The sequence below is a fragment of the Pimephales promelas genome, chromosome 19 (assembly GCF_988280905.1).
Source record: "Pimephales promelas chromosome 19, fPimPro1.hap1.1, whole genome shotgun sequence".
Taxonomy (NCBI): domain Eukaryota; kingdom Metazoa; phylum Chordata; class Actinopteri; order Cypriniformes; family Leuciscidae; genus Pimephales; species Pimephales promelas.
Window position 1 is genome coordinate 12,307,258 of NC_142787.1, and position 27,105 is coordinate 12,334,362.

Here is a 27,105-nt window from a genome sequence, read left to right on the forward strand (position 1 = left end):
TTGTGTTAATGGTAACTTACATGTACTATTTAAATGACCATAACTTGCTTAATTTTCTACCGATTTTCAAACGGTTTGTTTTGTTATAAACGTCAGAGATGTAGTTATGACACTGCATACTTATGAATAAAAAGTGTATAAATAAATAATCATCCAGATAATTATAGCCACGTTAATAACGTTTGTAAGAAACCAAACCGTTTGTAAATCCGTCAAGATTTCAACGAGATAAGAGTATTTGTGTTCGTGCTGACCACTCATCTTACATCAGCTTGTCCGTTGGAAACTCCGCCGTAACACATCTAGCCTTTATATACATATCTATGGTATGAATGAGCCTGAACGTACTACATGCGCCACGTTGTTGTCGCGTGACATACGCTGTCACAACAATGCGAGAATTTTAAGAGTGACTGCACCAACTTCGCTGTGTTTTTAGTTCTGCTTTCATCTGCGTTTTTATGTCGTCCGAGCCGTCAATTAAGAGGAGGCATCGGTCAGCTGCTCGCAGATCACGCCTTTTGCGAAATTTCTCAAATAACATTTATTTACCTAATAAATTTTACTTCATAAAACACACACACAACCCCTATGAACAATGACTGGTGTTGATTTTTGGCAAGGAAAAAGCCATTTATTTGCTTGTGATATTACCATCGATAAATAAACATGAATGAATCAATAGAGATACACATGTGTGTCTGTGTTTATCTCCTAACATTACAGCCGCGTCTCCGGTTTCCGCCATTTTCAAATATAACAACAACTCCTCTCCCGTGGCATCATGGGATAGTAAAGTGTCCATTGTATGCGCACTTCAGAATCTCGCCGGAAGTAGGTCATCCGGGTACTTTTCGCCTACTGTTTTTCGAATTCTATGATTTCGGACATACTACTCTGCTCGCGTAGTGTTTTTTGCATACTATATAGTAGGGAAGTATTCGATTTCTGACACATCCTAGATGTCGCCTTAGCTACGGCAGTTCATTTGAACGAATGCGTCAATAGAGCCGCCATCTTGGAACAGGAGAGCCCTTTCACTTCAATGCACCAGCAGCAATGTAGACAAAGGTCTGACGGAAATAAAATCGCCATAAATCATCATGAATGCGATTAACGGTCAGACATGTATTTATTTATCTTTGATTCCAGAAAAAAAAATTGTAAAAAAATATTTAAAAAACATTCTTCCTAACATCATAGATAGCACAAAAGTCTGCCACCATAAATGAATTTGAAGTAAGGACAGATAGCAGATAACTAGCTACTTCCTATGACAAGACACCTGTTCCAAGATGGCGGCAGTTTTGATGCATGCTTAGAAACCCAAGGTGACCTCTAGAGTATGTCTATGGTGTTTCGGTAACCAAATGGTCATTACCTTGTATAGATTTCCGCTCCGGATCTTGCACTTGACACACAATGATATGAACAGTTAGCCTGACATGCGAGACCTACATCAAGATTTTGATCATTATTGACAGGGCTCAATCCGTGGGGCGGGATAAACGGTTGTCTTTCAAATTCTCTCTGCACGCAATTGGATAGCGCTACAACCAATCAGAGCAACAAAGAAGGTGACGGGTGACGGCTGAGTCCCATGCGTTTTCCCACCAGCGGAGCAAGTTGATATATTAAACTTTTACCGTATCCAGTCGGCAAAACACCTCAAAACTCCAAACATATCTTTTTTTATTTAAAAAATGACTCAAGTGTCGTACTTTGTTCTGGTTTCAAAGAAAAGCTTCAGTTCAAATCATCCAGAGTGGCGGTCAAAGCCGAATCGAAAAGACGGCTGTTCGCCAGCAGCAGCCATTCTTTGTTTTCAAGTAGCAGTGAACCATCGCAACTCTGTCGTCATTATGTTAAGCCCGCCCGCCGACTCTATACACGATGTGATTGGCCTGACCAGAGTTTGTTTTTTCCAGCTAAAACATCTATGGAGATTTGCTAGACCACACTGGCTGCGAAAAAATTTTTGCTGCCGCTAGGGTGCGTCTAGATCTCTAGGCTAACGAACAGTAACAATGCCGTCCTTTTTACTATATCAATCACATCCTTTAGAAGTGCATCAACGCTGAAAACAGCGTCTTCTCGACGTGAACAACACAAACCAAACTCTTCCAGACTCAGCTACAATTAGCGTTGGAGGGGCGGGGCTAATTAGACGCTGTACGCCATCAGCCAATGAAAACCATAGGCTGGTATTATGCAAATTAGTTACAAAACATAATTTTGAGCAGGAAGTGAGACTGGAGTTACTGACTCGTTTCAGGCGGTTTCGAATCACTTCTTTCTTCTGCAAGGATGACTCCAATTATCTGCACTTTGTAACTTTACAGACGTCTTACATTCACACACAGCTTTATTACACACTACACGAAAGGATAATATCCCACACACCATAACTGGAGCACTTTAAAGGGCTTTTGAAGTGAGCAAACACATCAACAGCCTGCAAATCGTATTATTATACACCATTAGAATTGTATTGTAGACTTTTGAATGTTTTTAAGCGAGGGCAGTGAATCAGTCCTTTCCTATAGTTGCATTAAACATGCGTGACGGATGTGAAAAGCTGGGTGTCACTGTCCTCGAACACAGATGAGATCTCCACTTCGGTTTGTAAGATGTTTGCAACAGTGCCGTTAAAATGCAAGACGTTTCAGAGGGTTTCAAATCAGAAATGTGAAGCTCAAATTTTTGTTAAAGCACTTTATATTCATTATTATGAGTGTGTTATACATGTGTGTGTTATACATAATTGTGTGTTATTTGTAGCTCAAGGAGTAAGTAAAGCACTGACACTATGCCACGGTCATGGGTTTGATTCCCAGATCATGATCGGAGAAAATGAATATCTTGAATGCAATGTAAATCACTTTGGATAAAAGCTTCTGACAAATGCATGAATGTAAATGTATTAGAGCTAAAGGGTCTTATAAGGTGAAACTCATTTTCTAGGTGGGTGAACTGTTATTCATCACCAAATGTTTTTTTTTTCTATCAGTAAATGGTCACTATTTTATCCCTGTGTTTACTGTGAAAGTTACCAGGATACAAGTTGAAGTATTGGATATAACTTTACACAGAAAGTGGTTTTGTGTCGACACCTTTACAGTCTATGGTCGACACGCACTGTATGTGTGTCTTTGTAACGTACGTACCAGTGAAACAAGACAAACTGAGAGTCAAAATGTATGGAAACCTGTTTCCACCATGAAATAAAAAAAGGTAATTGCATCTTTTTATCTCAATTCTAAATTTTTTTATAACTATATATATAAAAAGTTTATAACTTTATAACTCACAATTGTGAGATGTAAACTCTTCATTATGAGTCGTAAAGTCTGAATTGTGAGAGATTTTTAACTCAATCATAATTTTGAGTTAAAAAGTTGCTATTACCTTTTATCATTGGTTTTGAATGTTCTGTGGTGAAAACAAGCTTCGGGTCAACAACATGTCACAGATACTGTAAATCCAGCTTGTGTATAACCACTCAGCTTGACATAATCTTTGACATAAACACGGCCAGATAAGGCAATTTGGAAGGTGACAAATTCAACTGAATATATTCCTTCATATAGCCCGTGAGGGGGGGGGGGAGGAGGAGGAGGAGGGGGGGGGGTGCCCTTTTTTCAGGTCAGAGCAACTGCCCCTCAAAATTCCTGTGCACGTCCCTGGAACCACTTATTTAAAACATTTATTTACTTATTTACCTGAATGCATTTGAAACAAATCCTAACTAATTAGACCTGGTTTATGAGTTTGTTGTGCATGTACAATGAGAGTGTGTGATGATAATCCAATGATTCCTCAAACAGCATGATACTGCCAGGTTTGACTGGCTTTAGTTGTGGATGAAAACCGTGTGTGTGTTTGTGCTGGAGCTCTAAATATCATGTAGGGTCCAAATGTAAGTGCAGTTTTCCAACAGGTCCTAGAGATGTAAGTGTTGAGTGGCACATGAACGGACGGAGACTCAAGACTCCCGTGTTTGAACACCGTCGCGTGGTTTCCCATGATGCCGTGCTGGTGAGCAGCTGGCTGAAGGAAGAAGCTCTGACAGAAGATGTGCAGTATGAGTGTACGGCAGTGTCTGAAACTGGAAACGACGCTTCAAAAGTCGACCTTCGGTTCAACGCCAGAGGTAAAGCCACGAGTCGGACTTTAAAATGCGCATGCGTGGTCATGTTGCCTTCACCTGTGACGTGACGATATATGTTTCCTCTCAGACGAAGCCGGTGGTACTCACACACATGTGGATCAGTGGATAAACACTCTGTCTGAACACAACACACTCCTGCAGGAGTGGAAGAAAGCCTGGGTGAGGGGAAAATCACACTTTTTGATGTTCAATGTTGAATTTTAGAGCACATTTCCTGAAAGAAATGAAAATATGATCAGGGATGAAAGGTGTTTGTTTTTGTGTTCGCAACTCTTGCTCTTGAGATTCATACTAACACGTTTGGGGTTTTTAATAAATGTATCATTTTTTTCAGCAAGGATGAATTAAATGAATCAAATGTGACGTGAAGATTAGACTGTGAGCATTTATAATGTTAAAATTTAAATTCCAAATAAATACTGTTCTTTTGAACAGCTTTCATCAATGAATCCTGAATAAAATGTTTCATCAGCAGATCAGAATGATTTCAGTGACACTGAAGACTGGAGTAGGCCTAATGATGCTGAAAATACAGCTTTGATCACAGGAATACATTACATTTTAATAAATATTCACATGGAAAATAGCTATTTTAAATTGTAATAATAATATTTCACAATATTAATATTTCTACTGTATTTAGAATTTAATGAACAGAAGAGACTTTAAAAAAAAACATATTTCAAACCCCAAACTTGTGAAATGAGGCTTTCGAGATGTTTTTGCACACATTTGTTCAAACCGTCACTGAGGAGATGAAGATGTCTGTCTTCATTCAGTATTTACAAAGCTGAGCCAAAAATATATAATCATTATTTATTTATAATGCTTTTACATATTTTTAAATGCTGGTTGGTACTGAAGGTCAGATAAACATAGAACACTTTCTTTAACATAGTTCCAGTACCTACTAAATATTGTGTGTGTGCATGCATGCGTGTGTATATACAGTATAGAAACAGTGAGGAAAATAAGTATTTTAACACCCTGCTATTTGCAAGTTCTCCCACTTAGAAATCATGGAGGGGTCTGAAATTGTCATCATAGGTGCATGTCCACTGTGAGAGACATAATCAAAAAAAAAAAACAAAAAACAGAAATCACAATGTATGATTTTTATGAACTATTTATTGGCATGATACAGCTGTAAATAAGTATTTGAACACCTGAGAAAATCAATGTTAATATTTGGTACAGTATCATTTGTTTGCAATTATTACAGAGATCAAATGTTTCCTGTAGTTTTTCACCAGGTTTGCACACACTGCAGGAGGGAGTTTCTGGGCTGTCGCTGCGAGAAACACAGAGTTTGAGATCCCTCCAAAGATTCTCTATTGGGTTTAGGTCTGGACTCTGGAGACTGGCTAGGCCACGCCAGAACCTTGATATGCTTCTTACAGAGCCACTCCTTGGCTATCTTGGCTGTGTGCTTTGGGTCATTGTCACGTTGGAAGACCCAGCTTTGTCCCATCTTCAACACTCCCACAATCTCACAATACATGGCCCCCATCATCCTCTCCTTAATACAGTGCAGTCGCCCTGTCCCATGTGCAGAAAAACACCCCCAAAGCATGATGCTACCACCCCCATGCTTCACAGTAGGGATGGTGTTCTTGGGATGGTACTCATCATTCTTCTTCCTCCAAACACACTTAGTGGAATTATGACCAAAAAGTTCTATTTTGTTCTCATCTGACCACATGACTTTCTCCCACGACTCCTCTGGATCATCCAAACTTAAGACGGGCCTTGACGTGTGCTGGTTTAAGCAGGGGAACCTTCCGTGCCATGCGTGATTTCAAACCATGACGTCTTATTACCAACAGTAATCTTGGAAGCGGTGGACCCAGCTCTTTTCAGGTCATTGGCCAGCTCCTCTCATGTAGTTCTGGGCTGATTTCTCACCTTTCTTAGGATCATTGAGACCCCACGAGGTGAGATCTTGCATTGAGCCCCAGTCTGAGGGAGATTGACAGTCATGTTTAGCTTCTTCCATTTTCTAATGATTGCTCAAACACTGGACCTTTTTTCACCAAGCTGCTTGGCAATTTACCCCGTAGCCCTTCCAGCTTTGTAGAGGTGTACAATTTTGTCTCTAATGTCTTTGCACAGCTCTTTGGTCTTGGCCATGTTAGTAGTTGGATTTTTACTGATTGTATGGGGTGGACAGGTGTCTTTATGCAGCTAACGACCTCAAACAGGTGCGTCTAATTTAGGATAATAAATGGAGTGGAGGTTTTAAAGGCAGACTAACAGGTCTTTGAGGGTCAGAATTCTTGCTTATAGACAGGTGTTCAAATACTTATTTGCAGCTGTATCATTCAAAGAAATTTATTTCTATATTTTATTTATATATATATTGACCTGGACATGTGAATTTGAGGTTAGATGTCTGTAGGATGCGTTAGGGTCAACACATGATGATGGTGTATTTGTTGTTGATCACAGTTGTTCTCGTCCTGTAGGAGAGCTGTGATGGACAGGGTGTTCTCTGAACCGACTCATTATCGCTCATCATGGCATCGTTGTCTGGCTCCAGGGAGGGACGCTTGGACGAGAGACACACACACACACACACACACTCACATCATTACACTGCTGGTGTGTGGTGCTTCAGGTCCATGATGCACACACACTCTCTCAGCGGCTCCGTGTCCTTCAGCCTGTCCCCGTTCCTCCGGATCCGAGATCCCACTGGAGAACGTCGGGGATTTCAGGCGGTTTGAAACAGTTGTGGAGGACGTACGCAGAGAGACAGGTGCAGACAGCGAGACTGATGACAACCGCTTTCTACAACGCTTCTATTTGTAGCGCTTCCATCCTCGAGAGCAGGCACAGCGGCTCATGTTAGTGAAGCAGTATCTGTGTTTGTGGCCTCCTGTTGTGTTACTGAAATAATCCAGTGTGTTTCTCTAAGCAGATTTTCAATGCATATCAAGGATGTTGCTATAGATAGAATATATTTTTTGTCCTACAAATTAGAGGTTGCAACCACAATAAATAATATTTCTATTATTTGTCATTTGAATGTATCTGGAGCAGTCCTTCACATCCTCAACTCCTGTTCTGAGCTGTATCTTGTGTTCAAGATATTCTGAAGGAAACTTTGTTTACAGGGGAAAAAACGTACTATAACAATCATATAATAGCCTATAAAACTCACTAATCATTATCTCTTCAAGTTGTTTGCACAACTCTAAATGAAGTTGTGTGGCTCCTCTCCATGAGAAGGTCAATGGCGTCCTCTTCCTGGCCTCTGACCTCAGAGACCAGAGTATGATCGTCCAGAGAGTGTGTGAAGACTATTAACTGACCCACACAATCAACTGTCAATGAAAGGCACATTCATCAAATTTTCACCTGATCTAGACGGTTGACCTCTTTAGACCCTGTAACACACACACACTTCACCTCTGAACACATAAACAGTGTGGCTTTGGGAAGGTGAAGTCTCAGTATTTACTGGTTAACATTCAACCATCCTCATAAAACCCCAGATAAGCTTGTTTTAAACCACATTTTATAGATCAGCCACCAATGTTTTGAAAACTTGCATGCAAGTGATGTTCAGAGCGGATATTTGTTTTTATGACCATACAAGTTTGATTCAATCAAAACGTGAGGAATATAATATATATTTAATATTTGAAATTTAAGGGAAAAACTTACACTAAACTTATATCTGTATTTATCTGACAAAAGTATTTCGCAAAAAGGATAAACTAGTAACAGGTTTTATTTTACTATGCAAAACAAAAAGGCATAAAGCTCAAAGGAAAAAGCATACATTGACCACAACATAATCAGTTATCAAAATTGTGTTGGTCTCTCTTGTTCATATTTATATATAAATATATATGACAGCCTGGTCAAAGATGATGTCAACACAATTTGCTTTGTCAATGCATTATTATAACAAATAAAACAACTGACACATTTTTTTAATAATATTTGAATCAATGGTTATAAGCCAGATATCCCTTTCAGCCACTGCATGCAACATTTTACACAGTGTTATGCTGCTGTTGTCAAAAATGTGTTAATAATTCTTTCAATTCCTCGAGATTCTTAAATGAAATAATTTTAAAAACATAACCATTTCCTGATGAGAGCAAATAAAACCAGTGTGGGGTTTACAGGGTGAAATGTGATCTGGACATGAGAATTTCACCAAAAAGCCTTTAATGCTCTTCTGAACACATTGTTTTCTAAAAGGATGAGGATCTAATTAAATTATTTTAATCACTTAAAAATTAAAACACATTTCATTTGATAGATCAGCAACCAATTCTTAAATGTGTTCATTTGAAAACAGGACCTTTGTTATGTGAGTAAATGTTGAGTTGTTTTGTATCGTGGTTTTCAGACTCCTATATTCATCAGGAAGGTGTTTTGCCACATACCGGAAGTGGTGGTCTCACAAACAGAAAATGAGAGAAAGATCCGGCCACAGCCACAGGTGAGGGAGTTCATGTCTCGTGGATTTCATTCAATTAAAAAAACTTAATAACAGCTTTATTATCAACTGAACCCAATGAACAGGCCTGTTTAGAGTCCAGAACTATTGCCTTTTGTCATTTTGACTCCGATTGAAGTCTTAAATATGTTTCAGGTAAAGCCAGGAATTGGATGTCTGGATGTTTAGCAGCAAAATTCACTCAAATCTTTTATATCTGCTTTAGCTTTGAGAAACAAAACAGGACTCCTGTCATCAATGCTAAAAACGACACTACTAGAAATCTGATCAAAGACAAAAATGCTGTATAAATGATGACCATTTATAGGCCTGAGTGATTCTTCCGTCAGCCTTTACTGTAACCCAAAGCTATTAGGCCTACTGTCAGTAATGTTGACCACATAATGACAAATGTAAAAGGTAACTAATTAAACTATTTATCGTTTTGACCAACAAATATAAATCTACCATCATCATCATATAAAATCCACTGCCCACAGGGAATTATCTCAGAACTTCCACAAAGTTATGAACAAACGTTTCACCTGTAACATTAATTGAACGTTTGTTCAGTAATTAATGTTCTCAAAATGGTAGCACAAAAAACATTGTTTATAGGCTATATAAATAATACATTATTATAATTATTAAAAAACATAAATAAATTCCAGCACACATCGTTTCCCACCCTGAATCGTCTAATGACTTTTAATGTTTCAAAATGTTAAGAGAATTTTAAAACGTAACGTTTGTTAAAGTAGTGTTTGAAAAAAAATTATATATGTTGTCTAATTTTTAGCCATTCAGAGAACTTTCAAATAAAGCGTTATCACTGTATTTGGTATATTGTTATTCAAAACGAACCACTGCATTAGTTTCGATGTGGCGCCATCGTGTGGTGAAAGCAGAGGTGTGCTGGCAGAGGAACAACGCAGAAAACAGGTACGAGGCGGCATTTCAATTTTATTATAAAGAGCAGCAAGAATATAAAAAGTCATAACCCTATTCTTTTTGAAGAGTAAGGTTGTTTTAAAAGGTATAAACTTGTTCTTTTCTCAGTAAAAACCCTGTTTTCACAAAGCGCAGTAGCTGATAGTGCTGTCATTATGGTTGTTCTATAACTACTTTTTAACAGATGGTTCAAATTTTGTATCGTAATTTAAACGACAAAGCTCTTTTAAAGTATAAACTTGCCTTCCCTGGACAATTAACGTTGAATAACTAAGAATCTTCATTTCCTAGATACACACAAATTATTTCCCTTTAGCATACAGTACATCTTTTTATCCCCCAAAATATTCAGCATTATCCTTTAGTTCAGCCATATAAACACTGATTTAGGTTTCTAAACACTGATGATGCGTCACAGACTTTTATTCAACACACAAAGGTTTAGCTTCACCCAGAGAGGCACTTGGGTCACATGCTTTTTTTCTTTTTTTAGTTAAGAGCCCTTGAATTTTTACTGAAAAATTCCCATAATCCCTTGATTCTGTCCAAGCATAAATCATGGTCAAAGGAGTCCAGAAACGAGGTGAAGTTCTCCAGTATTCACTGAATATCACATTCAACCACAGGAATGTTCCAGAAGAGCAGGCGACACTTGTCACAGTCATTATTTTGGTAGAGGTCTTCTAAACAGCAGAATATGCGGTTCTGGAAAAATAAATACAGAAGCAAATGTCATATATCATTTATTTTGATCAAAACTTAAAGGGATAGTTCACCCTAAAATGAAGACTCTACCTGTAAGCTAAACTTTCGTTCATCTCCGAAACACAAATGTAGATCTTTTTGATAAAATCGGAGAGATTTCTGTCCCTCCATTGACCACTACCTTTAGTGCTTCAGTAAGTTCATAAAGAGATCATAAAACTAATTCATATGAATTGAGCGGTTTAGTCCTCTTAAGAGACTTGATTAAATAATGATGGACAGATTGAATTTAGAATTTTATTCACATGTAAACATTGATCAGCCAACAGAAACTTAACCGAACCTGCTTGGCGTGCAAGAACAAACCTCATTGGTTCTTTCTGAAGCTCAAAACATGATGCATAACACGAGAATGAACCTCATTGGTTCTTGCTGAAGCTTAAATGTGATGCGTAACATGAGAATGAACCTCATTGGTTCTTGCTAAAGCTCAAACATGCTGCGTAACGTTCGTGCATGCTTGAATTTCCGTTTACCACAATTTAACTGATGTCTTAGTTGAATGTTTATATGTAAATAAAAGCCTAAACTCAATCTGTTCATCATATAAACCGATCGAGTCTCTTCAGAAATTTGTACTAAACCGCTCGCAATCATATGGATTAGTTTTAAAATTTCTTTACGAACTTATTGAAGCACTAGAGTGCTAGGCTAGTTGTCAATGGAGGAGCACAAAGCTCTCAGATTTCATCCAAAAGAAATTTATTTGTGTTCTGAAGATGAATGAAAGTCTTCGACATGAGGGTGAGTAATTCATGAAACAGTTTTCATTTTAGGGTGAACTATCCCTTTAGATTAATTTAAGTAACAGAATTGGGGTAAATGGATCTTGAGATCACATGGTCAAAGGTCAGCTGACTCTGGATCAGAGCACACTCTGGCACTGATGAATTTATGTGTTTGTATACAGACCTGGTTCATGGATCATGTAATGCACCCATCCCAGTGACTGCTGCACACCCAGCCTCCTCCACTCATCCTCCGACATCAGGTGAGATTTGGGCACTTGTTTGGCCAGTTCTCGCGGTAACACCACATGTCTGCCATCACAAATGACAACATTCAAATAACAAATACCGTGAATGACACGAACATGCTGCCTGAAAAGTGACGTCACTAGACTCAAAGCACATTGCAGACAATCATATCCGTAGCTTTGTGTATATGTTAAAACATGCCGCTCAAATATATTACCTAACATTATTAAGCAATTCACAAGGAGTAAGTACACTGATGTGAAATTAAATGAATGATATTTAAAGATAAACGCCGCAACGAACGAGGCCTTGAAGCAGTTCAAACCTCCTTACCTGTATTCATAGTGATCATCTGTGTATTTATCCGAGTAGTAGATCTGTTTATGAGCCATATTAGATTGATAAATGTAGACAGCTATGACAATATTCGGATTTATTGAACCGTGAAAGAAGGACTCAGGCAAACTCTCACAACTTGTTACAAATTTAACCGATACAGTTTTAAACCCGAAACTCAACCGGAGGAGCCGCTTCTGATTGGCTGAGAGAGGTCATGTGATTTTGGCAAGCGTAACCACGTCGAAATGGCGGGGGCGAAGGAAAGGGCGGGCAGTTGTCCTGGATACAGGTCAGCGATAAGCTGCTAGATTGTGAAAATTGATTAGAATATGCGTCTGTAAATATAGAAATGTTGCTTTCCCCCCCTTTTTGCCAGAAACCCGCCAAAGGTAAAGTGTGCAAGGTTACTGCTGCATTATCGTGCTATTTATTTTGACCCATGCTCGTGGGTTAGAGACCATGATAAAACCTTAAAAGTTTAGTAATTTTTTTAACCTATCGTTGAAAGAAAAACAATTAAAAAAAAAAAATCTATCGTCTAATGAAAACACATAATGTTTATTACATCATAGCATTTGCAGTTATCGATCTTAATTTTATCAAACAAAGACATTTAATCGAATAAAAAAGTTTAGATGGTTGAGACTGATGAAATATAAATACTGGGTTTAGAATTTAATTTGCTAACTTCCTCAAATAAGCGTGTTTAAGAAACAAAAAATGTAAACTCTAACATAAAATATTGTAAATTATTAAATTTGTGTATGAATGTAGGCTACACAGTATATATTTACAAACTTTTATGATAGATGCAATTAATTTTGACAGCACTAATAATTTGCAATTAAGTTAATAACATTAAGTAGTTGAGAGTCTTCTGCAAGATAACGCCTAACTAAAAGTTAATATCTGTCACAGCAAGGGACTATTTTAGTGAGCTACAAAAGGGTGATTTTAAATGGTTTGAAAACTTGCTAATGCTAAATAAAATTTCATTCTCCTTCATATTAAAATTAACCAAAAACCTGTCAACTACCCATGTACAGTTCAGACTGTCACTTTTAAATAAGAGGAACACTTTATCCCGAAATCAAATACTATCCCACAGGGTTCCTAGTACGTAGTTTGGAAAAGTATGGAATTTGATTTGAGTAATTTCCAGGTCTGGAATATTATGGAAAAAGGAAAGCAGAGTATGGAAAAATATTTGCAGTACCGAATGAATTTATGGTGCATTTTTTCATTATGCAAAAATGCAGGTTATATGCATGTTGGGGTTCTTCTCATGATATTTTTAGCATTCTTACTGAGACACTAAAAGGATCTCGCAAAAATAAAAAATATGCAGACTTTTGTGTGCACATGAGAAACCATTAAACTTAGACAGTGGACACTGAGCCACCTACTGCACCATCAGCCCATTTCACTACGTCACGCATTGTTTACACGGAGATTTCGGAAGGAAATTCGTTTTCTCACACAAACCGCTCGTTTCGTGTCTTAGGCCATCAGTGTGTACTTACATTTACGAGTCATTAAATCATGTTTAATTTGGACTTCTCTGTGCATGCTCTTTGAGGTGGTGACCATAGACCTGCATTATATGACTGACGGTTTGACCAAAAAATGTCACAATTGAAAATACTGTGGAAACAAAGACACCTACATCTTGGATGCCCTTGAGGTAAGCTAAAACATATCAAAAATTAAAAAGTGAACTATCCCTTTAAATCGGTCATTAGGCCTTGATATTAGAGGTACTACCCCAAGAAAAGCCAAAATGGAGCAAATAGGCATATGTTTCTATTAATTCATGTGCATATTTAATCTTTTTCTTCATAGATTAGGTTATAGTATATAAAATTAAAAATTGTAATGTGTAATTGTAAGCATGCAAAAAAAAAAAAGCCTGTCCGCATGTGAATAGTTTCTCAAGGGCACAATAAAGTTTTGCGTGTGCATCCAAAAGTCTGTATACACTACTGTGCAAAACTTTAGTATTTTCAAACCTCTAAAAAATAGTTTTAAGCCAGTTATTTATATATTTTGCTGTAGTGTGTCAGCTTACATTTCCAAACATTCATTTTGGCATTAATGGTAATAATCCAGTGAGATATTTTTGTTTGCACAAGGAGTGACGAGCACGAGCCAGTATGAATATGATCTGATCTCTCCATCATCGAGCCTGTCTGTGATTACATGAAGAAATAAAAAAACTGAGACAGACTAAATCCAGTAGAACTGCAGCAACATCTCCAAGATGTTTGAAACCTTCTTGCAAAGGCACCGCAAGGCAAGGTAAGTTTATTTTTTTTTAGCACATTTCATACACAATGGTAATTCATGGTATTGGTATTGCTTTACATAGAAGAAATTAAAATAATCAAAACAAATGAGAATAATTAAAACAGTTTAGAATAAATAAATAAAATAAAGTACAGTAAAACAGTCAAAAAAGCTGTAGGAGCATCTGATCTCCTCTGGAAGTTGTTCCTGCATAAAAGCAGACTCTCCGTGCTTAGAGTGAACCCTTGGTATTTCTAGCTTATGTGATCCTAATGATCTGAGTGATCTGTTAGGTTTATATTCAGTGAGCATATCTGCAATATATTGAGGTCCTAGCCCATTGAATGATTTATATACCAGTAAAAATACTTTAAAATCAATGCTAAATGTAACCAGTGGGAGCCAGTGTAAAGACTGGTGTGATGTGCTGGTATGTTCTGGTTTTGCTCTGCGTTCTGAATGAGCTGCAACAGTCTTATGGTCTTTTTAGGAAGGCCAGTTACCCCTTTTCCACCAACAAGAACCAGGTGCTGGTTCAGAGCTAGAGCTAGTGCTGGTACAGAGTTGGTTCGAATGACGAGCTTTCAAAGAACCGGTTTGCCTTTCCACGGGCTAGAGAGCCATCACAGAGCCAGATCGTACGTCACTGTACATCTCATGTTGCCCAGAAATGCTAGCGCGGCACACACAAACACACCGGGCTTGTTCGAGATGGTTCGGCACTGTGAATCTCGAACTGCGAGAGTGATTCAAGAAAACATTAGAAAAAGATTCGATTCAAAGCAGGAGTCGTATGCTCTCCAAACACTCCCACAGCTCCAATCAGTCCATGCCGCTCCGATGCATCTCGAACAAGCCTTACATCAACAATGGTGGTTGTTGCGTTACTATTTATGCTCATGGCTTTGCGAACCAACATCGGTATCCAAACACGGCGAATCCAGCACGTCCGTGCAGCTCGCCGTAACTTGCATTAACAGAGATTACAATCCAGCTGCTATTAGCATGATTAGCTGCTATTTAAAAAATGGTGGTCACAAGTTTCTATTCGTCTTGTTGGTCAAGGTAACCCCGCCCCCAGCCGCTGACGTAAGTGGTTCTTACTTCTAGACCAGCAATGATTTGGTGCTACTTAGGCCGTGTGTCCACCAAAGCGGTTTTCCACGCGCCTGGCGTATGTTTTCAATTGTTTTCAATGGGAGCGCCGCGTTTTTTAAACGCCATGAGCGTGCCGAGGCGCTGAGCGTTTTTTTCACGCTGAAGCGCCGAGCGCCCAGCGGTTTTTACTGGTTGCTGGGAGTTGAAAAATGTTCAACTTTGGATAAAACGCAGCACTCATCACTGTCAATTTTTACCCAGCCGTCCAATCACAGTGGAGGAGGGGCGGGACCAATACCACACCGACCAACTGTCACAACATTCAACTGCTGCGGATATTCTGTATCATAGCAACGAAACGTCTCAACGGAAAAAACGCTGCGCTGCCAAAACGCTCTCAAGCGCCCAAAGCACGGCGTCTTCAGCAGAGCGTCTAGCGTTTTCAGCTGGATAAAAACTCTTTGGTGGACACACAGCCTTAAGAACCACTTTTACTGGTTTGGAGCTGGTGCTTTGGTGTTGGTGTTCGTGTTCTAAAAACAAAGAACCGATTTGAAACTAGGCTCTGGCTCCAAACCAGCACCAGCTCTGCCTTGGTGGAAAAGGGGTAAGTGAGGAGTCCATTACAGTAATCCACCCTGCTGGTGATAAAAGCATGAACATTTCTCTAAGTCTTGAGTGGAAACAAAACATCTAATTCCAGCAATATTTTTCAGGTGATAGTATGCTGATTTAGTTATTGCTTTGACATAACTATTGAAACAAAGGTCTGACTCTAGAGACACACCAAGATTCCTGACTTGATTTTTAGTTGTTAGACCCCTAGAGTCAAGGAATGCAGTCACCTTGAGAACTTTATCTTTGTTTCCAAAATGTCTTCAGTTTTGTCTTTGTTTAACTGAAGAAAGTTTTGGCACATCCAACTGTGCTCAATGCATTGACGCAGGGAGTCAATGGGGCTGTAGTCGATAGGCAATAGGGTTAAGTAGAGCTGTGTGTCGTCTGCATAGCTGTGGTAAGCTATTTGGTTCTTGGCTCATTTGGAGCATATACAGGTTGAACAGGATTGGTGCAAGAATTAAGCCTTGAGGGACTCCGCAAGTCATGGATGTCCACTCAGGCTTATGGTCTCCTATGGTCACATAATAACCTCTCCCTTCTAATTATGACCTGAACCATTTTAGGACTATCCCAGAAAGCCCCACCCAGCTTTCCAGCCTGTCAAGAAGTATGTCGTGATCGACAGTGTCAAATGCAGCACTGAGGTCGAGTAGCACCAGTACTGATAATTTGCCTGTATCAGTATTTAAAGCTATTGTTAACTTTTCACATACTTATAAGTATTGCTTTTCACATGATAACATTGTATATTTTCTTAACGTCTCTGCTGTAAAATAATAAAAAAGTAAACAAAATAGTATACAGTAAACTAAATTGTAGTAAACCACACAGAATAGGCCTACCACCTCACCGCTCAATTCAAATCAGCGCTGTCAAAGTTTGTTTTCGGACGAGGTCCTGTGCACATTCCTGTCAAAAGCACAGGTCCCACCGAGATTTGAACTCGGATCGCTGGATTCAGAGTCCAGAGTGCTAACCATTACACCATGGAACCTTGGTGTGGGTGGCTTTTTCCCACTGAGCAGCAGAGGTGTTTAGTAATTCAGCCTAGAAGCGCGACAGCAAAGAGCAAGTGAAGCTTTTTCTTTTTAAGCCCATGTTTCCCTGATCCCGACTGGGTATTAGAGTGCCCGTTTCACCGGCACATCAGCGGTTGCGCATTAGCTCTGTTTTTTCCCAGCCTTCCACAAAACAAGCTAAAAAGGTTCCACCAACATTTAAACTCGGATTGCTGGATTCAAAGCCCAGAGTGCTAACTATTACACCATGGAACCACGACTCACTGGTCCCTGGCCGTTTGAAAGGCAGATAGCGATGAGGCATCAGGTTGACAGTAGGTGGCATTTGGTAACTGGAGGCCATCGACCAAAAACACAGTGACCAGGTTGCTCTGCCAAAACCCAGAATTGAACCAGGAACCTTTAGATCTTCAATCTAACCCTCTCCCAACTGAGCTATTTCGGCCAGGTCTACTGGCCAATAGTTTGTCCAGAAGGGAATTCTGGGAGACTGCACGTCACTTTCGAGATTAGCAGAGAGCAAAAGCATAGCCCATACAGGGATCGAACCCGCAACCTTGGCGTTATTATCACCACGCTCTCATCACGCTTCTTTGTTTAATTTGCACCCTGAATATGGGTTGGAGCTTTTAATTTTGAACTCTCAAAGTGCACCAGACTGCTGAATTTAACATTACAGAACACAACATTTTCTTACGGGGGAGCATGCCCCCGAACCCCCCTAGAGAAGGGGGGGTTCATCAAGGTGGAGTAGCTAGTTTAATTGTGTTAATAAACGACAATTTTGCACTTATTTTTTTCTGATAGCTCTCATTTCTTCCTTCTCACTTATTACACAGCACACTTACATTACATTTTTCTGGGGGGGGGGGGTGCGCTAAAATTGTTGCTGCATACCCCTCTGAAACTGGGTAGTTGCGCCCCTGCTTGCACACATGCTAGGGATCGCTCCACGCCGTTGTCTTTGAGAACGATGGACACCTTCTCTCCACATCATCAAGGGGAGTTAGTTCAAATGGTAGAGCGCTTGCTTAGCATGTGAGAGGTTGATGCGAGAATCATACCTAGACCAGTGGAAGGCTTGCACAGAGAAGGCTCACAAGCTTATGGGAGACAATACGATCCGGCCGCATCCCATGTTCTTGCCTAAAACGGTCAGAGACACGAGGGGGCCCCGGGTTAGTGTCGCCTTGCTGCTCCCACAAGTGCACTAGAATTCTCCAGAGAGCTCTCTTAGCAGACCCTGTGAGTCCTCCAATCATCTTGTGGCGTCTGGTCATTGCGGAGCGTCCGGTGCCAGGCTTACGACTGATGTATCTTTGAGAGTTTGCTCTAGGCCTGGATGCCCATATGTGTGACCTTCAACAGGTTCCACATGCTTGTTCCACGGCAAGCTCTTATTGAAGCCAGTGTTTACCCTGGCAGAATTCGTCCTGCCGTCCCTGTCAGTGTTGTTATCCTCTGAATGGTGAGAGCCATTCAGGGACCCCGTATTGCACAGCCCTCACAAGGCTAGTCCATACAGTATCTTTCACTATACCTCTAAAGATGTGGATTCCGCAGCGTTCCCTCCTTTGTAAAAGAAGGGGGGGGGGGGGGGGCACGCTTTCCCAGCGTTGTCTAATATTTGTCACTATAAAGGGGTTATTCAGAACAGTAATGACAATCTCTGGGTAAGCCCTTTCTCATCGCCAAGAAGGGAAAGAGGGGTTAGGAGGCTTGCCCAGGGCGCTGGAAGTAGAGGTCTTCACGGGTCCAAAAATTCATGCCCGAACCGGAAGAGACCCGTAATGTGCTCCTCCGAACCGAACCGACCGTCGTTCATTTCAAAACTTGGACCCGAACCCAGCAGAAAGACAAACCCGAATGGACCCGATTGTCACATATTAATTCACACGAGTTGCGAAAAATAAAACGTTTTGTCTTACCTAATTTTAGTAGCCGTCGTCTCACTTCCTTGTAACGTTACCTGACTGACTGTGATGCATTACAATCCACCGACAAGAAAGTTCTATCCATGTTATTTCTCTCGTAATTCCAAGCTTAATCCACTCATGATTTCAGCTTTAAAAGTCCACTTGATGTCACGGTGATGGATGACAAATGCAACCTTGCACATGTACATTCTGACTCGAGTTAACTCGCATAATAACTTTAACTGTTTGCCCTTTTGAACTGTAATAACGATTGCTTGTTGCTTGTTCAGCTTGATCATATCTGTGCTCTCTGCTCTTCGTTGAGTCTGAATCTGACCACCAAAACTTTAAGATTAAACATGACGGTTCATTTATATTATTATAAACATTGGAGAAAATGTAAAGCGCGGTTTGACGGAAGCTCTGCTATGGTTGTCATAGAAACATGACACGCGCTTGAGACTGCACTCCGATCGCACGGTTATTACACACAATGTTAAACAGACCCGGGACCCAAAGTAATAGATTCGGACCCGACCTGGACCCGGCTTATCATTTAAAATATAGACCCGAACCCGTACGGGTCCCGGGCCGACGGGTCTCGGGTGCACTGTGAAGACCTCTAGCTGGAAGCACGCAGCGCCGTGGCACTTTGGTAGGGATCCCATATTGTTTGTTACGACAAGACGTCGAGAGTGAACGAACGATAGGGAACGTCTCGGTTACATATGTAACCCTCGTTCCCTGAGTGAGGGAACGGAGACGTCACGTCCCGTCGCCATGGGCGTTGTGCCGTCACTGGGGCCTGGGTCGTCAACTCCTCGGCGAAAAACTGATTGCATCATGCACCAGCTGCTCATTTATACCCGTGCTGACGAGGCAGTGCAGCTGAATGCAATGATTGCATGCCAACGTGAAATTGGCTCATTTAATCACTTTCGAAGTAGATTGGTCCTCTGAGCGAGATCCCATATCGTTCGTTACGACAAGACATCTCCATTCCCTCACTCAGGGAACGAGGGTTACATATGTACCCGAGACGTTCTCTGGCTAACCGGCTAACTCAAGTTAATGTTACATCAGTCATTCGGCAAACATACGGATATACTATTATAAATACAGTTCACACGTGCACCACAATAAATTAGAAATATCGGTTTGTTGATGGGACGGAGGTAGAGCTATTTTGATGCATGTTGCTTTTTCTGACTCTCTGATTGGTGGAATTTTCAGTACAGCATTATGGGTAATGTAGTTTATCACCAGGAATTCTGCTGTTAAACATGATTATTGTATATAGCTGAAATAATGTGGGCTGGCGGCTCCAGCAGAAGCAAATACCATTGATTAACAACCTCGTAGCTCACTGTACGGCTCTCTTTAAAGGTTTATAAGTTATTGTTCAAAATCAATTTCTTTATGGAAAAGTTTTTACTTCCGGAACCGGACAGTTACAGTCGATAGGTTTGTGCCATTGCAGCTGCTTAAGATGAGCATTTCATCTTCACGCTCCTAAATGCAGCAGAATTTAAAAAACATGAATCAATATTGTTCATGATTCAGTTATAGTGACTCACACCAGGGCATTTGCATTATAGATTGTTTGCACAAAAACAAATGTTTATCTTATGTCGTGGTATCCTAGTAACACCTGAATTCCATCTTCCTGCAAACACATGTAGTGGCATGTACACCAGAATATGCGGTGCTACACCGGAAAACACTCTCACTCACTGCAGCCAATGGCATCCACCGGATGTGAGCTGCCAATCACTATGGCCAGCCCCCTCACCTCATTCCTGTTGCTATGCTGTCTTTGAAACTATGGTTACAGTAAAGGTTCCTGTAGGCAGCGTCTCCCTCTCTGTATGGACCTAACGCATGTGTCTGGATGCATCCGCAGTGAATGCACTCTGCTAAATGCTGTGCAGTGTCACACTGAAATTGAATCTCTGCAAATCTATACGTTGTGAATATTACTTATTTCATCTGTATTTACATCGTTCTACATATACACGTTATAGACATGCACATTCAAATTTGTAGGGATCACAAACATAGTATTATTAATGTAGCCTACAATGTAGTTAAACAAATGCTCCTAGGTCGCTAAACCTCACTATTAGTCACTGGGCTAAAATTGGTCTTGTTTTAGCCTGCGTTTAAGAGTGACGTACCTGATGTGTGTCCCAACAGACATGTGATGTGATTTTTGGACTTTGGAAAGCCTTCTGTGTTCTCTGTCTCTGTCTCCTCTAGTTTCTGTACTTCCTGCTGTTTTAATGAGCATGTGTAGGAGTGAACCCGACACACTTTAGTCACGACTATGAAGATCACACACACACACACATGCGCAGTCCACCACCCACTATCTCTTCTCTCTCTATATGTATAAATATAAACATGTAGAATGTCTAAAGTGCAATACATACATTTACAGTGAAGCAGTTTCATTTCCTATTTGTTTGTAATAGATCTTCTGTATTTTTCATGCTTCAGGACATTCAGTTGTGTTATGAGAGGAAGATAAACCCGATGAACTCTTTTCCACGGTGAGTAAACTGCCTGAGAACCTGTGTGGTGTTCAGAGAGATAGATGTGATGCAGATATATAAATCAAATCCTGATCCAGACAGATGTGCTCAACTGAAGCTTATTCATTAATCAAGGTTTTTGACCAGCTTTTTATATTGAATATTGAAAGTCAGCATGAAGTAATTAAACCCCCTTTATTTTCTTTCAATACATGTTCTTGGTCTTATTTTTCTTCAAAAAGTGCACAATATTTCAACAAATGCTCTATATTTTAAAATTAAAATTTAAGTCCTGTCCTACGTTTTAATAGAGTGCATTAGTTCACTCTTTTTCAGCACGGTTGGTTCCGTAAGAATTTTTTTATTCATTTTTCCAATCAGGATTTTACAATAATCTTTTTATAAAGAGTTATAAGCCATGAACTGAACCAAACCAACCAGCTTTGAAGGTTGATCACTTTGATTTGAAGCAAGAAAGTTTTTGAAAATCTGCCAAAGCTACAAAACTACAATCCCATGAAGCATTACCAACAGCATAATCTAATTAAAAATGATGGAAAAATATAAAACTACTCATTTAGAAATGTTGATTACAGGTATAAAAAAAATCGATTTTAAATTTATTCCCAAATATGCATATACAAACATTTAAGCATTTTGAGAGTGCAGGGAGACTCGATTACGTAATTCGCAGTGCTTTATAGAAGTGGGCGGGGCTATTTTCATTATTCTGATTGGTGGAATTTTCAGTACATCATGGGTAATGTAGTTTATCGCCAGGAACTCCACTGTTAAATTTGATTATTTTAAAACTTAGCTGAAATAATGTGGGCTGACGGCTTCAACAGAAGCAAATACAATCGATTAAAAACCTCGTAGCTCACAGTACGGCTGTCTTTAATGGTTAATAAATTAATGTAGCTTTTACTTCTGGAACCCAACCATTACACTCTATGCCAAGTCATTACATTATGGTAAAATTTAACTTGGTGCTATTTGTGCTTCAAATCATGCGTTTTGTTGAGGAGAGGTGTGCTGTTGCTTTCCTAAGTGATCAGATTTAATAATTCCACCTGCTGGAGGATGAAACAGGTGAAACACACTAAAACACACCTAGCAGCCACTCATATCAGCCTTGCATCCTAACATTTTCTTCAACAAATGTACAAATCCAGTTCCTTTAATTTGTTTGTTTTTTCTGCCTTGTATTTTTATTTCCAGAACTGTCTTGGCTAGCATACTGCATGTAAATGGCTCTGCCGGGCAGGATGCATCTGATAATTCAGTTGATTCAGTTCAGCATATGCTCTTTGATCACCCTTCATTCATATGAATGTGCAAAGTTTGCACTCAGGAGGACACAAGGAGGGGCCAGTTTATTGGAGTGTGCAATTGATCGTTGTTATACTTTTCCGAAACAGGCCACGCATCCTGCCAGGAGATATTTTAGGAGAGCACAACACGGATTCAGGAGTTTAGATGCGACGCAGCGAGCAGTATGCAGTGCTGTAGGATGAGAATGGTTTCTCCCTTCACCTGTGCTTCAAGTGGTTTGCCCCACTATTCAGCCAGCCTACCCTGAATGAGTCATCCTGCTCTTCCCTGATTGGCCGGTCGGGATCCATCCCGAGGGATTGCCGTGCAGAAAGCTGCCGAGGCCTGACTTCATTCACAGAAACGTCGGTATGCCCGTCTGCCTTTCCATTCACAGCCAGCCCGAAACATTTTCCCTCCACAGCTCCTCAGCATCCTCTCTTCCTCTCCTCAGCATCTCTTCTGCATCTCCGTGACAACATCGAGCGAGGAGCACTTATAACGCTTTTTTTTAGTTTTTTGCTTGCTTGTTTGCTTTTGTCTCAGTGGAGAAGACAAACCCCTTGCTCTCTCTCTCACTCTCTCTCTCTCTCGGTCTTTTCTTCTTTCTTTTTTTTCAATTCGCAGGCAGGCAGGAAAGCGAGACGCTGGGAGGGACTGCAGTGCGTTAGCCGCAGCGTTACAGAAGCTTGTGAATGACTGCCGCTTCCCTGTCACTAGCTCTTCTGGACATTTTACATGAATGGCTCCTTTTCTGCTGCCTTAATGTCATGGGCTTCATCCCGTTGGATGCTTTTTAATGGGGCTGGGAGATCTGACATCACTATTTACGGTTGTATCCTTGCTGAATCCGGATGGCGTTTTAGTGAGATCGAATCTCGACATTGTGTATTTGAGAGGGATGTTTAATTATTCAACAAAGCTCATTCAGAAGCAAAGCTTGGCTTGTTTCGCCTTCTGTAGGGGGGGATATTCGAGTGCCCGTGTGGATAGATTTATGTTTCGTAGTATGTAAGGAAGAACGAACGTGACAAACAAAGAGATAAAGCCGTATTGGTCTTGCGATTTAAATTTGTGCACATTTTAAACTAGAACGCAGTTGTGGGCGAAAGGTGAACGCATTCAAATATATTTAACCCTGCTGTCATTTAGGTAATTTGCTAGGTTTTTTATTTATTTTTATGTCACAGTCATGTGCAATCTTTATGCTTACTTTTCATTAGAGCACCTTGCTTCTGAATTAAAGTAAAACCACAATTGTATGTATGACAAATTAGCGATCGCCATGCACACCGACTCAAGTTTCATTCTATGTGGCGTACATGTGATCCGACAACATGCGCGGTACTCTAATGTGATTTTTGCGTTGAATTATGTCAGCAAATTATGACTGTTTTTGCATCATTTTGACTAGTTTGACTCAAAGATTCTCGTTCATTTTGACTGAGCTCGGATTTCAGTCATCTCTTTATAGCATCTTTTTCATTCTATTAATCTGTTTTCACATGAACTGAATCAAAGCAGGAGGCGTTCCTATAGACAGGGCAAATTTTGCGAATTGATTGGTTCTACCGAGCAGTAAGTGGGAGTTTTTTTGTAACGGAAAGTGCTCTGCAGTGTAGAGTGAGTCTTTTGTTGAGAAGGGTCTCTCTCTCTCTCTCTCTCTCAGAGTGAGTCATGCATGTTCAGGGATCTGCCAGGATGCGGGGAGAGAGAGAGACATCTCTTCACTAGAGATCTGTCTCTCTCTCTGCCATCTCTGGCCCTCTGTAGAGGAGTGACCTCGCGCTGCTTTTCTCTCATCGTCCTCTGTCTCCATGGATTCCGCGTTTTGTGGTTTATTTTTGGTCCCTGAGTTGCTGCTGCGTGGCGTCGGATTTTCCTGACGACCACCCGCTCCCTTTCTTCAAACCCCTTCGAGGACGCTTTCTCAGCTCCAGCATGCAAAAGATGTGGACGGTCAGCTGGGAGCTGGATGTGTCCGTTCGTGTGTAGGCTGGCATACCGAGGGGAATGCTTCACCGTGCTAAATACAACCGATTCCGGAATGAGTCAGTTACGTCCGTCGATGAGCTTCTGCACGGTCTCTCCATGAACGCCAAGGTCTCGGCCGTCCCGCCGTCGCCGCCCGTGGGCGACCCTCCGTACGCCCCTCCAGCCGACCCCGAACCCTCGGAAGAGTCGGGGACCTTGTGCACCCTCATCAACAAAGTCTCCAACCTCAAATTCGCCAACTCCTCCGGTCTGCTGGGCATCAAGGGCCTGCCGTCTGCCGTGAAGGACCTGGCCGTGTCCAAACTCCAGGGAGGAGCGTCAGGAGGCGGATCCGGCAGCCCGGGCTCGTCTTCGGCGCCTCACGCCCCGCTGGAGCCCGGCTTCGTGAGCTCGGGGAAGAAGTGCAGGATGGAGGAGTCTCAGCCTGGAGGAGGAGAGGGATGGAGTCTGGGCGGGACGGGCGGGTTGGTGAACAAGCCGTCTCGTGGATGGCTGCACTCCAGCGAAAAGATTTCCGGACCTGGAGTGACGTACGTCGTTAAGGTAAGATCCAAATCCTTTCTCTCTCCTTGCATTTCCCTCGTCGTTCTTTGGTCTTTGTGTCCGTGTGCTGGTACGGAGGGATTATGTGTACGCTTTGGAATAGTGTAGGTCGCCAGTTACGTTCACAACTGACCGCTAAAGCACAGGCTGTTCCGTCACATACAGTACCATGCATGTTTACATGGCATCTGTTGCATTAATGCATGCATGTGGAGGTGGGCGGTATGAATCAAATGGTGTTATTTAGCAACAGTATATCGAGTGATGTATAAATAAATACATACATTTATTATATCACTCTCTGTTCGGTGAGAAACTTTGTATTGTTAGTGGTTTTGCCTATTGTTTAATTATGCAGTAACGTCTTTAAATCATTCATTTTCTTTGTTCTAGTTGGAAGTAAATGGACTCAAATCAAAAGATGATTGTGCATAACAAATGGTTGACATTTTATAGCACTTGAGCTGAGAACAAAAAAGTCAAACTAATATTATCCACACACTTGATCATCAGTTGTCAAGTGTAATGTTGGCCAAACTTCCTCATTGTGTCATATTTATTTATATAGCGCTTTATACAATAAAGGTGTTTCAAAGCAGCTTCACAGTAATAAACAGGAAAATGTTGTAAAATTCATACATTTTATAACAACTGTAAAGCAGCACTACAGAAGACAATAGTCTCATTATTTGGCTCAATTGTTGACTTAGAGTTGATCCAATAGCAGTGTTTATGTTTTATGTAAATAAGATAAATCAGCACCGTCCGATCATAGCCGTGAAACTCTATTTAACTTGGTATATACTAGGGGTGTAACGATACCCTCATGTCATGATTCGATACATATCACGATAATGAACTCACAATACGATATTATTGCGATACTCCAAGACATATGGTAAAAGGTTAACAAAAAATGTGCTTTTGATTAAAATGCTAACTTTGATAGTACATTGTGGGTTTAAATGAATAGGCTTGGACTTGGTGCTTGTAACCCAAGGACAATTAGAGACACCAGAATAGCAATTTTCATGATTCTGAAAATACAGAATTGTTTTAAACGAATATGCTTGCACTCTTTCACTAACTAGATATATTTACTTTTTACTGGTAACATCAGACACTTGGCATTATCGGGACCCACAAATATTCCCCCATTGCATTACTATACAACATTATGTATAGTAGTTGAATGTAGTACTGACACTAAAACTTTTTGTTTTTTGGGGGAACTATCCACGATACATATTGTCACTGTCTACTATACGTATTTTTGCATTTTTGTTTTGCGGTTTATTGTGGAATGATATATTGTTACACCCCTTATAGCATGTAGCCACGTTTCTGCCATCTTCATGCATGAGAAGAATATATTGATGGTGTTCCGGTTTGTCCGTGCAACCGCTTTTTTTCTTACCTCCACAGATTTGATCTATTCAAATTAACTGCAAGTTTATCACATCAAAAGGGAAGTGCATGCAAATCGCGTAACCACGGCGACCAGTTACCAGACCAGGGGGATGTTGTTCAGGCTACAGTTCTGTTACTGTATCGTCTCCGGGGACCATGACGCGTTGCAAGAAAGAGCTGTTATTCTTGTCCACACATATATGCAAAGACAAACATGATAAGTGATCTTTGATTTGTGCACGTACGCCTCGCGTCTCCTGTGTAACTTGCATGTGGCTCCTGAGTCCTGTGCTCTGTGCATTTGATTTAAAATGCTCGCCTCTTGGGTTCCGACGGTCAACAACCCTAGAAATATAATTTTGAATTATTAGGTCTGGCCTGCAATGAGTAAACTCTTGATAAGTAATGGAAATTTCTGTAGTGCATGTACATTTTTCTTGTATACATTAGCAGCTAGCTTTAGAAATACAGACATCATCACCTCCGTTTTGGGTTATTTGAAGATAGTTTTTTTTTAGATGTTTGTGCGTTAATAAGTGCATTAGTTCTAACACATGTTTGCATAATAGATCATGCATATTGTGCACTGACCTCAGGTCTTGCAATATCATGTATTTTAAGCGTATCATCTAATGCATTTGTGATCATATAAGCATGGTCTCAGCTTCAGTGAGCTAAAGGTGACTCTGATTCGTGCCGGATGAATCATA

At 40.5% G+C, this 27,105-nt stretch overlaps 3 protein-coding genes, 1 long non-coding RNA gene and 1 other non-coding gene across 5 annotated transcripts in view; 3 read left to right on the plus strand and 2 right to left on the minus strand.

The window, feature by feature from the left end:
* Nucleotides 1-3,692: 3,692 nt before the first annotated feature.
* On the plus strand, nt 3,693-7,193 carry LOC148970765 (uncharacterized). The gene is made up of 3 exons (XM_089123517.1): nt 3,693-4,153; nt 4,239-4,330; nt 6,637-7,193. Exons 1-3 carry the CDS (start codon nt 3,970-3,972, stop codon nt 6,664-6,666), a joined length of 306 nt encoding a protein of 101 aa, XP_088979643.1. The 5' UTR covers nt 3,693-3,969; the 3' UTR covers nt 6,667-7,193.
* A 2,377-nt stretch (nt 7,194-9,570) lies between these two features.
* On the minus strand, nt 9,571-11,867 carry LOC120471252 (cyclin-dependent kinases regulatory subunit 2). Its single transcript, XM_039661039.2, has 3 exons — nt 11,654-11,867; nt 11,256-11,383; nt 9,571-10,283 (listed from the first exon to the last, which is right to left on the minus strand). The coding sequence occupies exons 1-3, from the start codon at nt 11,710-11,712 to the stop codon at nt 10,243-10,245; spliced, it is 228 nt and encodes a 75-aa protein (XP_039516973.1). The 5' UTR covers nt 11,713-11,867; the 3' UTR covers nt 9,571-10,242.
* A 1,924-nt stretch (nt 11,868-13,791) lies between these two features.
* LOC148970766 (uncharacterized) lies at nt 13,792-22,816 on the plus strand. The gene is made up of 3 exons (XR_016147846.1): nt 13,792-13,957; nt 21,099-21,151; nt 22,555-22,816. It is a non-coding gene; the product is annotated as an uncharacterized LOC148970766 (long non-coding RNA).
* Nucleotides 16,587-16,658, minus strand: trnaq-cug (transfer RNA glutamine (anticodon CUG)). The gene has a single exon. It is a non-coding gene; the product is annotated as a tRNA-Gln (tRNA).
* A 1,354-nt stretch (nt 22,817-24,170) lies between the features above and the next one.
* The window catches only part of shc3 (SHC (Src homology 2 domain containing) transforming protein 3), a 30,386-nt gene continuing 27,451 nt past the window's right edge, over nt 24,171-27,105 (plus strand). The window contains exon 1 of the mRNA XM_089123939.1: nt 24,171-24,985. Coding sequence (XP_088980065.1) covers nt 24,461-24,985 — 525 coding nt within the window. The 5' untranslated portion in view covers nt 24,171-24,460. The remainder of the gene's footprint in view (nt 24,986-27,105) is intronic.